This window comes from Maylandia zebra, linkage group LG13 (assembly GCF_041146795.1).
Source record: "Maylandia zebra isolate NMK-2024a linkage group LG13, Mzebra_GT3a, whole genome shotgun sequence".
Taxonomy (NCBI): Eukaryota; Metazoa; Chordata; class Actinopteri; order Cichliformes; family Cichlidae; genus Maylandia; species Maylandia zebra.
The window spans coordinates 17,963,876-17,978,511 of NC_135179.1; the positions used below are offsets into that span (position 1 = coordinate 17,963,876).

Genomic DNA, 14,636 nt, shown 5'->3' on the forward strand with positions numbered 1-14,636 from the left:
GGAAAGTTTTCTGATTTAGTCTCAGATTGGGAGTCGTAGCAAACGCTGGAATAATACCAAGGAGTAAATATCTTAAATGTCTTTGAGCAGATAAGTGTGTAAGTGTTATATCTTTAGCTGAAGTAGCTGAAAATTCAGTGTTAATATCTATGAACACGTGACAAAAAAACACGTAAGATTCTAATAAGTTGTCTTCCCCAAACGCTTCCTTACACACTGTAAAACAAGCACAGACGAAGACTACACACTTGAAATATGCACGAGGAGTGAGTGCGGTGTGCTGAAGCAAATTTCGTCCCCACAAAGTAATATCTCCACACTGGCAGTAACTGTGAAAACCCTGTCAACACTACAACAACTTGCATATTGCCAGCTATTTAATCACAATGTGGATTAGTGCTTGCAGCTGCACAATTCATGCTGACAACCAGCGCGGACATGCGGCAGTCTTTCAATCTTTAACATAAGACTGAAAGGACACAGTAAAGTGAGTGCACTGCTCTTGAAAGCTTTGTTTTTAATCAGTTATTCACTGACCCACCTTAAACCTGAACATATGCATGTTAGTGTTTTACTATAAAAGAACCAAAGCATAACATCTGAACCGTGTCTTCATTTAGGGTTGATTAAAGATGTGCAAAAGAAAAAACCAATAGCAAAGTGCATAAAGAGTTATGACTGAGGGAAGTCTTACCTGGGTGATTATCATTGAGAAAAATTCACGTCCCAAATAAAAAAATCTTTAGAATAAATGTTAATAGCTCCTTGGTGTTATTCATTGAGATGGTTGTGGTTGAGCTCTCCTCTGAATGTGACCAGTAGTCTAACAGGTTTAACGCTGCAACAACATCAACAAGCCACACTGCTAAACAGGTTACACCAAACACAACTACGTCTCCTACGCTTGTTTGTGTACAAGACATAGCTGCCAACCGTTATCATGTTACTATCACTTGGCATGTGTTGCTAAGGCCCCTTTAGCAGGTAAAAGCAATGTAACACAGCTGTCCTACATTCCCCAGTGTTCCCTCTGGGTGTAGCAGACATAAAAATGCTCTTATCTGATTATGCAAGCCTTCTGGTTTCAATTCACAAGACAATGTGATGCAATTTAGAAAAAAATTTGCAGATTCCTATAAAAAAATACAGGTCAAAAAATGCAACCAGAAAGTTCATCTCCTTTAAGCGTCTCAGGCTTTTAGACCGCTCCTCCTCCTCCAGCTGCCACTCCACTCGACAAAAAGCTCGACAACTTCTAACGATATTCCACCACGCCCTTAATTTTCAGCTCTTTAAGTGTCCCGTGTGTTTTTTTTCCCTCTTTAACGAGCTGCCCGGCTCTCATTAGGAAAAAGAAGCCTGGACATTAATCACCCCAAGCTACAGTACACATGCACAGCAAGCGACGTAAAGAAAGTCATTCGGCACCGCAGTCGTAAACTGTCTCTGATACATGTGGAGGCTGACCCACTGGAGTCCAGCCCAGTGATGGAGCAGTGCCAAGCATTGCTGCCAACACTTGTCATTACTACCATTACAGCAGACGATAATGTAAACTTGTCTCTCAATTGCATGGAAAAGTTACAGACCATTGATGAAGGGCTAAAGTATGAGGGAGTTTCTTCTCTTTTTGGCTTCTTTACTAAAGTTTTGACTTTCTACTGATCATCTTCATTGTGTCAGGGACAAAAAAAGAGAAAAAAACAACAAAAAAAGACAGCTTTACCATCCCAGAGGTGGTGTTGGATATGCTGAAGTGAGAGGTAACAATTATGGGAAATGGGAAAACATGACTCTACGCTTCAACTTGCCCCTTTGCTTCACATCCAGCCCACATATACACAACCTGTCAAACAATCAGTTAAACACCTCTTTGTGTAGGTCAAAGCTCAAAAGACTACCACATGTCAAACATTAGGATACTCAGAATGAACAGCAGTAACCTTTATGCAAACACCCACGTTAGCATTTGGATCCAAGGCAATATGGAATATTTTCCTTGGAGAAAACCCTGAAACTATAAAGTCTGCATTACCTGAGAGGAGGCGCAGTATGGCTCATAATCAGAAGACCCCTGAGGCTACTCACATATCACTCTGATCCCTTTTCCAAAAGCACATCTGCAAGCTAAACACTGTAACTAAATGCCTGCACAGCGACTTTCCGCGCTCTCTTCTGCGTGCTCTCTCCTTCAAACGCACACAAACAGAAATGCATGTTTACAGCTGTCACGCTTCCTTTGTGGACAGTTAAGAGCCCATGGGTGAGGCTATTTTAAGGACACAATGAATTCTCATTCAAAGTTCATTTTACACACATGCCGAGTTATGTAACATCTACAATCTCAATCCTGGAAGGAAATGTGCACTATTCGACACCACACCCATAAACCCACATGGACTCAATTTACAAGCTAGCAGTGGTTGGTCAGCATGAGGGGACACGGGGTCATTCCCTCTTTCACCCCTTTCGCTCATCCAAGGAAGGAGGGCAAATCTTCAAATCTCTATTCAGCAACTAAAGTGTCCCCTGCAGCCTTGCAGCTTCTTTCATGGATTTAACCTGTTCCTGGACCTTCTGAGTTTGGTCAGTAGATATAGGACAAAGATTTGCACAAACACACAATCATATATTAAGTCCTACACGTCTGTTTTTCAGGTTTTAGAAGCTGGTATGTATAAATCTGTAAATAATTTTCGCCCTGGGAAGGGTTAGAAGGGAAAGGCAAGCAGGTCCTTTGTTTTATGTACACAGTGATACAAATGCAAACACAAACACTAGGCAGGCACAGCAGCATGAGGGCCTCAGATCCTCTAACAATGACACAGGAAAAGCCTTACTTAAGTTGTTGCTAGTGCGACATGCTGAGTAGGCATGGTTGCCATATGATTGTGTGTACACACAATGGTGCACACACACACACTTACACATGCATACGTGTTTATAGAGAGGTACACACTAGGGCTGAACGATATATCGCATTTGCGATAATATCGCGACATGATCAAGTGCAATTTTCTAACCGCAAAGGCTGCGATTATACTCTGGACATGTCCAAATTCATGGGCTGCATCCTCCTGAGGCCGCATTTGTAGACCGATTACGTCACAGCGACGTGCCGAAGGCTGTCCAAATTACTACCATATCCCAGAATTCATAGCGCGGCCCAGCCAAACTCCAGTTTCCAGCAATGGCGGCCGCTACTAAGTTTTAAAATTACTCATACTAATCTTTCTGGGTCACAAAATAAACTTTTAACATATTTTCAGGCGAGAAAGTAGTTGTGTAAACATCAAATATCTGCTCGGTTTATCAAGATATCCCATATTTGCAAAAGTGCTTCGACGTTTTCAGAGGTGTCTGCTACCCACCAGCTCGACAGCTAGCCGGGAGCTCGAGGGTTACTGATGCGGCCGAGAACGGCACAACTCCCGGCACATCATTTTCAGATCACCGCGGAGTTTCGCTGCTCGGGTTAAACGTAATATATAAGTCACTTAGACAACCTAAAAATGTTATTGTTGGGCTTTTTTCAGTGTTTTGTTTGTTCGTGAGTAAATCGGTTTGGCTGAGATTAAAGTTATTAGATTAGATAAAATAAAACTTTATTAATCCCCCGGGTGGGTTCCTCCTTGGTTTTCACACAGCTGACTAAACGTCAAACAGAAAACTTATTAAACAGAAGTATGAGACAGTCGAGAATTTACACCAGTGTCTGGTTATATTTTAGATAGCAAGAAGCAGACGGCCGAGTTTATTAAACTCCACCGAGACAGCGGTGACGCTAATCAACAACAACAATCTTTATTTATTTATAGAGCACATTTAAAGCCTTGGGCATACCAGGGCATAATCAGAACTAGACCGTCCAATTTCACGCCTTTAAATTTTAAAGGCGTGTTTGTGTGTGTGTTTATACAATTGCTATTATGTTTGCACTTTATGTGTAATGTTACTGACTGCAAAGATCAGTAAGATGTGTGTATTTTTTATTTATTAGTTTTATTTATTTAATATTATTTTTTAATTGAATGACTGTCTAGTAGTTCACAGATGTCGAAAAACTGAGTGTGGTAAAGCCACTGATTTTTTTTATGTATATTTCTGCAATCTGCACATTGTACTGACTTTCATTTTAATGTTTACACCAGGGTTCCTTGTCAGCACTTTATGCTCAGATGTTTGTAAGCTAAAAATAAACTATTGTGTATGTTCAAATATACTGTTGTGATTGAAGAAGTTAAATAAAAATGTCAGTCATCAATTCATGCATCACCTCATGTCATCATAACAGAGGTCTGTCTTCCAGGAAAGAACAGTTTAAAATTAATGTAATATAGTATTGGCCATACTATATGATGTATTGCTTGTCTTTGTTTAATAATACAGAAGACAAAGACCTTAAAAAATAATCGCATATCGCATCGCAATCGCAATATTGGGGCAAAAAATCGCAATTAGATTATTTTCCATAATCGTTCAGCCCTAATACACACAAATTCCATTGGTGCATTAAAAGAATTACATTATTGCGTGGCAACAGAGAGAGATGAGAGGATAATGAATGAACAAAGGGAAAACAGACAAAAGAACAGACAAAGCCATGAATTCATTATAATGATTACCCTTGGTCGATGCCATTTGGAAGAGGTCCTTCAGAACCAATGACAGGAGGGAGCAAGCAGATGAGTTTTTATCCTCTTCAGGTGTATTAGTGATATTCTAAATTAGGCAGGTTAAATTAATGCATGAATGAGCTCTGGTTTCTCCAGGAGGCCATTGTGTGCCCTTGGTAGGATTTGATTGGCATTGCTTTCAACAGGGGGGGGGGGGGGGGGGGGGGGCAAAGTCAGCATTTCTTTTCACCCAGAGAAACCAAGTGGCACGACTTCAAAGCTTGTCCAGGGACTTAGGTTCTCACAACAGTCAGGACACGCCACAAACTCACAGATTCAAAGGACCTAAGAGGGCTAAGCAGTGAAGCATTACTGGCATCAAATTATGCATATTGTACAAAACAAATCAAACTGCAATGTGTTTTAACTGCAAACAACAGCTGAATGTGCACTGAAGTATCAGCATCCCCTGTCAATAATTCACCATCTCCTGTTATATGTAACCGCTGGAGATTTCTGTGGTTCTGGGGCACAGTCGCCTCACAGCAAGAAGGTTCCTGGCTCAAATCCCAGCTGGGCTTTGCATGTTCTCCCTGCTCCTGCCAGGATTTCCAATGAGTTCCTTCCTCACACAGATTAAAAACATGCACATTAGGTTAATTGGTGATTCTAAATTTATGTACCTCATGGGTGTCTATGAGGTGCCTAAAGTGCTTGTAGTGTATAGATAAAGCACTGTATAAATGTGTGGTTACATGTGGCTGTTATTATAAAGTACTTTGAGTGATCAGTAAGAGTGGTGTAGACATGGCAGTTAATTTCTGCCTAATTATGTAAATCAGGCATTAGTAAATGGTTTGAGTTCTGGGGCTATTGGTTCTAGGGCTGCCACGATTAGTCGACTAGTCACGATTACGTCGACTATCAAAAACGTCGACAACTGATTTAATAGTCGATGCGTCGTTTGAAGCTTTGTAAGATCCCAAAAGACGCAGGAATAAGTAGTAGGATTTAAGAGTGTAATAACGGACTGAAACAGAAGATGGCAGCACTGCACGTACAAGGATACCCCTGAAGAAGAAGCTGTGTCCGGTATCGTATCTGTGTCCAAATTCAAGAACCGCATCCTCCTGTGCCCACATTTCTAGGCAGATTACGTTACAGCGACACGACGAATGCTGTCCAAATTCGAAGACTCCGACAAATGCGTCCGACAAACGCACCCTTCATTTCCCCAGATTTGAAGGATGGGTCGGGTGTATACTTCGTGGCCCAACCTATCCCAGAATTCATAGTGTGGCAGCTAGTTAGTTTTAATATTACTCTTATTATTCTTTCTGGGTCACAAAATAAACATTTAACATATTTTCAGGCGAGAATGTAACTGTGTAACTTTATCAAGACACCACATATTTTCAAAAGCGCTCCGACGTTTTCGGAGACGTCTGTTACCCACCAGCTCGATAGCTAGCCGGGGTTCAAGGCTCACTAAATGGTAAATGGCCTGTATTTATATAGCGCGTTTTACTAGTCCCTAAGGACCCCAAAGCGCTTTACATATCCAGTCATCCACCCAGTCACACACTGGTGATGGCAAGCTACATTGTAGCCACAGCCACCCTGGGGCGCACTGACAGAGGTGAGGCTGCCGGACACTGGCGCCACCGGGCCCTCTGACCACCACCAGTAGGCAACGGGTGAAGTGTCTTGCCCAAGGACACAACGACCGAGACTGTCCGAGCCGGGGCTCGAACCGGCAACCTTCTGATTACAAGGCGAACTCCCAACTCTTGAGCCACGATCGCCACTAGAGCCCGTGAGAACACCGGACTCCCGGCAAATCGCTTTCAAACCCACCGCCGTCTCTCGCTACTCAGGTTAAACATATATAAGTCACTTAGATAACTTAAAACTGTTATTGTTTGGCTTTTTTCAGTATTTTATTAGTTCCTGCGTATATCGGTTTGGCTGAGATTAAAGTTATAGTTTTTACAAAGCTGAATAAACGTCAAGCAAACAACTGATTATCAGAAGTGTGAGATGCTCGAGAACATACTCCGGTGTCCCGTTATATTTTAGATAGCAAGGAGCAGACAGCTGAGTTTATTAATATTAAACTTCCCCGAAACAATCTGCAAATTTCATTTAAAATTGAATAAACTATCATCTTGTCTTTATTTTTAGTTAGCACAGACCTTAAACACTTAAAGCTGTAAGCTAATGATAGTTATATAAGAGCAGATGCATGCTGATGCAATAAGCTGTACGTTTTACGTCCAATGGATGCACGATCTGATTAATCGCAAAAATAATTGGTGACTAGTCGACTATCAAAATAATCGTTTGTAGCAGCCCTAATTGGTTCCCATTAAGTGTGTCTCACGCAAAACACATAATGCTCAGTCTCTCATCGAGAATCCACTGCTTTGCATTGCATGTGAGCACTCAGTGTGAAAAAACTAAATGATACAGTGTATTAGTCCTGAGTGGCTAATATGGACCGTTGATATTTAACCTTGTTTCCATTTTTTTTTAAAAATATTTTCATGTTGCAAGGTATGAACTGATCATCTAACCACATAATGCCAAATGTATCATATCTGATACGTGAGTTGCAGCACAACTAAGGGGTGGTTCAGGCTCCCCTGATCCAGCCCCACCTTTATCAAAAAGTAAAGTTTTGAATCCAATCTTAAAGCTGGAGAGGGTGTCTCTCTCACACTTTGCTCTCTCACTGCAGGAAATACAAAACCGTAGTAAGACTTCCTAATGATTTGTAATGATTCGTAACATATTGCAACAACTAGCAAGGAGACTATACTTGGGGTATAGCAAGTGGTTATACAAAGTAGCAAACATTTGTTTCAAATGATGTTTGATCCTAAGAGTTTTTATGTGATGTTCTTGGGAATGTCTTTTATCCTTTCAAAATTCCACATTTGCGGCATGTGTAATTACTCTAAACTATCAAATAAGCACAGTTACAGACTGAGTGACTGAGTGTCGTTACTGTGGACCTTTGTTTTTCCCCATACCATACAATCAAACACGACTTGGTGTCTGATGACTCAAGTCGAGTACTTTAGGAGCAGCCATACTGTATAACCCCAAAGCTGGCACCATCTGGTCCTTGCATCAGCCCAGATGCATAGGAGACTCTGGCCAAATAATCAAACCATAAATAAAATAAAACAGACATTTCTCCTGGTTCGCTGAGTCTATTTTGGGTCGCTACCAAAGCTCTGCAGCTATTAATGATAACTACCTCACAAGGTAGTTATAAATTTAATTGACTTGGACCAGTTTAACAGAAAATACACAGCAGCTTTGATCACAGGGGAGCTCATGTAATAAAATGCATGTCTCTGCCAGGGAAGAGAAGTCAGAGTAGAGAGAGTACGCTAAAGCGCAATTCACCCTGCTCTGTCATAATGAGTTGGCTGTATTTAATCACTGACAGTGTTTCTGACATTTCACGAATCTTCCTCCCTACCTCAGCCCCCTTCTGTCCCACACGTTTACGTAATGAAGGGGAAAAAGAAAGCTGTCCTTCAGCTCACTGCCAGAGTGCCCACGTGTGCATGTGGAGGAACCTGTATTCATTTATTTTACAAAAAGTGTTTATTTCTCTCTCATTGACAACCAAAATACAGAGTCACATGGAAAAAAACTGTTGTGGTTTTGAAAAGCAGTTCACATTAATTTTGAGTCATTTGACTTTTTCTGTTGTTGTTTTTTTTTTTGTTAATATCAACAATCAGGGATAAGCACAAGTGACTTCCTGTCAACTTCAACTACTGGCCAAGCATTATAGCCAGCAGGGGGCGACTCCTTCAAACTGTGCAAAAAAAACCCAACAACTTACTGATGCCACATTTTACGTACAGTTTCTCACAACGCTAAGACTTACTTCTTTAAACCTTACATCTTTTTCTAAAACAGTTTTCCAGCTGAAGTCCCAATATGTCACATCAGACTTTTAAGAAAACAACACATCTTAAAATATTAACACTACTGAGCAATCATTACACGCTCCAATAAAGGTACTGGAAAAACAGCTTTAAGGATATTTAACTCTCATCTTTCTAATCTGAAAAAAGTAAAACCAAAGTTGACTATGTCATGGTCCCCGTGCCTGACCGGCTGGTCTTCCATCTGTTTTCTTTTCCTCTCTCATTTCCCTCTCGCGTTCTACGCACTACCTGGGCGGAGTTCATTGCAGGCTCCCGCCTCTGGTCCTCGCACCTGCAAACAATCATCTGCGATTCATCCCTCACTCAAGTTCGCTACTTAAGGCAGCAGCTGAGGATACCTCGTCGCTGGATTATTGTGTAACCCTCGTCAGTGTTACTTCAGTTCTACAGCCTTTTTTGAGTTCCCTTCGAGTTTTTTCCTGACATGGATTCTCCTGTCCGTATGCTAGATTCTGCATGCCCCACCTGAGGATCTGTTGCCATGACCCTTTTGTGAGTGTGGTGAGTCAGTGCGGCGTAAACGTGGAGAGGATTCCCTGAGAGGAGAAAGCTAACTGTGTGAAGAAGTCTACCTGTGTTTTCCTGATCCCTTCATGAACCTTGGTGACCTCGGACCCCCCTTCCCTCACTTGTATATATCGCACGTGGAGAGTAAAATAAACAAACTAATCTTTGTGATTTCAGTCTGCGTCTGAGTCCCTCCTGTGACTCTCCTCACCTTCCCTTATATTTAGAAAAGTCACACACAGAAACATCAGTGGATTTAAGCAATGATTCAAGCTCATGATGGCAATAGAAGCTCTGCTTAGATGGAGATTCACTTTGACTTCCTCCAATCATGTGCAGCACAAACATCCAAGGACAAGGTGTGCCAGTCAGAAATACTGCATTAAACCCAAGTGCTACATCTCAGACTCTACATGCCTTAGTTAGCATGTTAAACATTGAAGTTCATGACAGCACAATTTAAAAACAAACAAACAAACAAACAAAAAACAACTGAAGAAGTATGGCTTGTTTGGTTTTGCAAACATAGAAGCAAATTCACAACAGAATGGCTGGAAAAAAAAAATCAAGGTGCTGCAATGGTCCAGTCAAAGTTTAGACCGCAATGTGACTGAAATGCTGTGGCAGAACATTAAGAGAACTGTGCATAAACAAATGCCTAAATCAATGAAATGAAGCAACCTTTCACAGAAGACTGGGTGAGAATTCCTCCACAACAATGTGAGAGACTTATAAAGTCACACAGAAAACAAATACTTGAAGAATTAAGAATCATAGGGTGTAGTTAGTTGTCACAAGTCTACCTCGAGTCCTATGACAATCTTTCTTTGTCACATCATTGCATGTATTGCATATCTGGCGACACTTGCGCCTTATGCTATACTATACATGAGAAAGTGCCCAGTTTCCCTTCCTCGTCGGCTTTCCCTTTCATGTCCCGGCTTACTATGAACCCGGAACTGGCTTTTGCTGGTATAAGCAATTTTGAGACGCTGAGATGTCTGCCTCCTGTGGTTATTGTTAGTCATCACAAGTGCACATCACTGTGCAAGAAGTGTCTGAGGGCGTGAGAATGTGTTTAGAGTTTTGCAACAAGGTTAAAATGAGATCTGCCAACTGTGTCTAACTAGGCGAAAACTGTTACAGTCTCTGATACTATAAATTGGTGGAGACAATAGGCGTTATTGTTTTAGTAATTCAGAAATGTGTTATTATGAGCATAAAACAGATGATAAAGCAGGATTGCTAGACTGTGCACCGTGGTCAAATCAAATTTGGGGAAAAAAAGAAAAGGAAAAACAAGATGGCAATGGCAAAAATGCCAACTTAAGACTTCAATACGAGACTTCACAATGCAGGGCGGGATCCTACTATGACACGGTTGCTATGTCCATCTTTTATTCTAGCTGTGACTCCAAAAAGTTTAGATACAATTTTCTTTCCCCTTTCTGCTTTTCACCCAGGCTGGTTTGCAAATACTAATAAAGCTGGATTAGAAAGTGGGGGAATTTGACATAAATTTGTATGCATAGTTTGAAACTCTTAAAATAAAAAGCTCTGAAACGCAAGTCTAGATGTAGATCTAACTTACTAACCTGTGTAGTTTAACCTAATCACCTGAATGTAGGTTACTGAACTAAAAGTCTGACACTCAGTGGTGCTTGTGGTTATCTCCACTAATCCTCATCGCGACCCTTAGAATGCCATCACACAATCGTGGCAGGTTAAAGGTCAGCAGACAGACAAAGAGGTCACCATGGCAACCATAAGTGCTGAGCATCTCCACTGTTGTCTGTGAAAAGAGGGGGATGCTGGCTTCAGACATAATGGGAGAATCGCTCTTACTTTGTGTCGTGCTAGTTAAATTTGGGAACAGTGAGGGCGTTGCTGCACACAGCTTTGAATATCTGCAGCCATCGCTGCTGGACGCTGCTGCCTGGACTGCCAAGTCTTTAATGACACGTGTTACTCTTCTGACAAAGTGTGCACAAAGGAGGAGTAGGAAAGGTGCAGGAGATAAATGAGTTTGCATTTGAAGCTGGGCCAAGCTGGATGTAAGCAAGCTAGTTACTATTTGCACAATGTAGTGCCCAGCTGCAGCTCTATTGTCCTGAACTGAAAGCTGCCATTATAGGTTACCCCAGACTTACCTAAAGTGTGCCTCACCAGGTGCATGGACTTGATAAACACAGTTACAGACAAAGACACCAATAGTCACACGTGATAACTTACAGTATGTATGAACAAAATAAAGCTGTGCTTTCTGTTTTTTGTTATTTAAATTGAACTCATTTGATCTCATATATTTTATGAGACAACTTGGGGCAATGTAAAAGTACAAATAGGTTGCAGTGTAATTATGTGAACAGTGGTCAAATGAGAGCAAGATACATGCTGATATTAAACAGTTAAAGCAGATGAAAATTCTTGAAAATTCTTAATCTTTTGATTTTGGCGGATATTGAAGGTTTTTCCTGTCAAATTAAGAGAGAGCACAACTACCTGTGAGGGATATCTTTAAAATGGTGGAAAAGGCTGTGAGTCGCAGTGTTTTTAATTTCATTTAATGGTACTGACATATAAACGTTAATAACTTTATCCCTGACAGCTAGCTTCTCCAGTGGATAAACACTGAGTCAGCATAGCTGGCTTGAAACATGTTAGGACTGTTTCAGTCAAATATATGCTCTACAAATAAAGAAGGTCTGTTCTCATTAACTCCACTATTTTATTTCTGGCAACTACGTGCTGACATGTGGATTTGTGTTTAGGACCAGGTGTCCTCACAACCCAGTACGAGACAAAGCCACGAGGGGACCCTCAAACCTGAGCCAAAGCAGACAAATTCAACTGGAAAGCTTCGCTCTTACTGACCACTTCTCCTTCTTGCACGAACCATGGAAGCTCACAGATGTACTTTTTTCAAACATTATTTATTTTTCTTCTACTTTTCACTATGTGTTATCAAAATGTTTTGTTTTGGGGGGGGTTTTAAGCAGTTTTGGCATATTTTTCTGTTTTGTGGCAGAGCAGAGTTTTTCCTGGCTCACAATGGGCCTTTGGGGGTAACAGGACAGTAAACACAACTGAGCAGTGAAGGCAATGAGTCTGTTTTACCTTATTTGACCTATTTTTTTGTCACTTTTGACCATTTGATAAACAAGAATGTGAATTATGCAAATGAAGACTCAATTTAAAAAAACATTCAGAAAACAATTTTAAGACAATCCTGATTATTTTTATTTGGTTTTTGCCCCACCCTCTAAAATTTCTTAGAGGGTGGGGCAAAATTTGCAAGGAAAAAACACCCTGAAGAGTAAAACTCAACCAAACCCTAGACAGGCAGCTCCATGTAATACAACCACGCACAGAATCCGCATGCCCCTACATGAACTCCTCTTTGGCCTCTGCACCTTCTTTTCCACACACTCAGAGTTAGAAACGTTTGCTGGAAGGGTGTGTGAGCTTGATTAGCAAGACTGGCCAGTGAGTGTGTCAATGTATTACTCATACTAAAGCACATATAAAGCACACAAATAGCAGTTATAACAGAAGACAAGCGATAAACTTGCTCAACCAGTTCAGCATTTAGAATAAGGCATAGGATGAAGTTCAGGACTTCACCTACATTTCACCAGGATGACAGCATTCACCCAACGCTTCGCTTGCAACGCTTGGTGCAGGCTCCATGACAGTAGTCATTTTCAATTTAAAAACCTGTTTTCAAGCCACAAACACAAGCACTGCTGTATGGGAGGCAGCAGGCCAATGTGATGTCAGTTAAGAGCAAAACAACTGGGCTCTGTTGTTTGAATAAGGGTGGGTCAGCAGTTCTACGTCACTCTGTACACTGTCATCCAGCAATGACATTGTACATGCAAGCCCTCATAAAAACATGCACAACATCAAGAGTCACCACCAGATATGCTGTAAGTGTGTCACTGAGTCGCTCAGCAACTCAGCACACCCTCCACCCACACACACACACACACACACACACACACACACTCTGACCTACAATTCAGGGTAATCCCAATAGCATGGCTGCAAATCTCTCCCTGGCCGGATCTTTCCTTCCTCACCCACTCTCATACTGGAAATAGAAGTCTCTACTACTAAGAATGCAGGTGTTATATAATCAGCCCTAATCTGTTTCTGTCAATGGTAGCGCTCTAAGGGTTCTGCTAGGACATGCATGCACGCTTGCACACACATGGACCCTCACACACAGTTGTTCACTCACTCCTCACTACAACAGTTTGACTAGAAAAGTGGTTGAGAAAGGTAAAACTTCACAACAGAGTATACTGTATATGTGAGAAACTGAAATAATAAAGTGGGCGGAGGTCTTGGTGAATCTGCAAAGTAACGATGGCCAAAAAATATGCACCATGGTACTAGTTAACTTTCTGTTGTCTCACTGTATCTCACTGTACTATTACTGTTATCAATAATATTTCTGAATAACTAACCCTTGGCTCATAACTCCTTCTTCAGTCAGAAGCAAATACATAATTTTAATGTTATTATTACAAAGAAATATGATCCACAGTGCTCCTTGGGCCAGGGAAAATGAATCATTAAGTCAGCGAACTGTCACAGAACTTCAGCTCATTGCTTAGTGACACTGGAGTAAAAATAGGACAGCTGGTGTTTGCACGATAATAGTTGAATCATTTGGCATTCAGTGACCACTGTAACTAGTTGCAGCAATTAACTGGTAACAAAAAAGGTTGAGTGCGCAACATGCTATGGGCGACAGCTTGGGTTGCAAGGCAATTGCACAAGTTCTAAGGTGGATGGCACCCTGTCCTTTTTGTGGTTGGATTTAAACTGACTGCAATCAGTCTCAGGCAGATTAGCGAAGCTCTGCAAACAACTATTCTAATTCATAAATGCAGACAGACTGACGACACATTGCAATCAATCAGTCTGCATCAATGTGTCCCCTTTGGGGTTATGTCAGGAAGGCCATGGGGCGAAAAACTGCCAAATCAAACATGCGGCGCTACCCGCTGTGGTGAACCCTCGTGACAAGGCCAGTGAGTGTAACTCGTGTGGACTGAACTGGTTGTCGACTGGTTGTATTCTGGTTATTTTCCTATATAAAAGCAAGGTTGTCATTTTGCAATTAAATCAATGTCCTGAGCAATTATTTGTGCAGGTATTTCAGAATTTCTGTTTCAAATCTATGAGGTTCTAGTTCGACCCTGAATGCAGTGAATTTGAATTTCTGTTTAGTGTCCTTTTCTGTGTATGCAGACAGGAACAGATTTAAAATTTTTACCAATTTATTACAGTTAATCTCTGTATTACCACAAACAGATTGCATTTAAATGCCAACTTGACCCCATTCACATACAAACTGAAAGCAGTCTTGCGTTCTATCATCCTCTTAACACGGCAAAGTTGGTTTGAAGACAGCAACTGATTGCGAGTGGTTTACACAGGGGCTTCCATTTCTAAATCAACCATTTCAAATGCAACAAGATGACAAGTTCATTGCACACAGTTGCAGTCGTGTATTCTCTCGATTGAC

General features: G+C 41.2%; 1 protein-coding gene across 3 annotated transcripts in view; it reads right to left on the minus strand.

Annotated features, from left to right (window-relative positions):
• Positions 1-14,636, minus strand: part of tet1 (tet methylcytosine dioxygenase 1) — a 41,427-nt gene that overhangs the window by 22,469 nt on the left and 4,322 nt on the right. Inside the window, exon 1 of one of the 3 annotated variants that reach the window (XM_004551739.4) lies at positions 695-1,428. The exons of the other annotated variants lie outside the window; for them this stretch is intronic. Coding sequence (XP_004551796.2) covers positions 695-709 — 15 coding nt within the window. The 5' untranslated portion in view covers positions 710-1,428. Of the gene's footprint in view, positions 1-694; positions 1,429-14,636 lie in introns of those variants that run through there. 3 annotated transcript variants of the gene reach the window in all.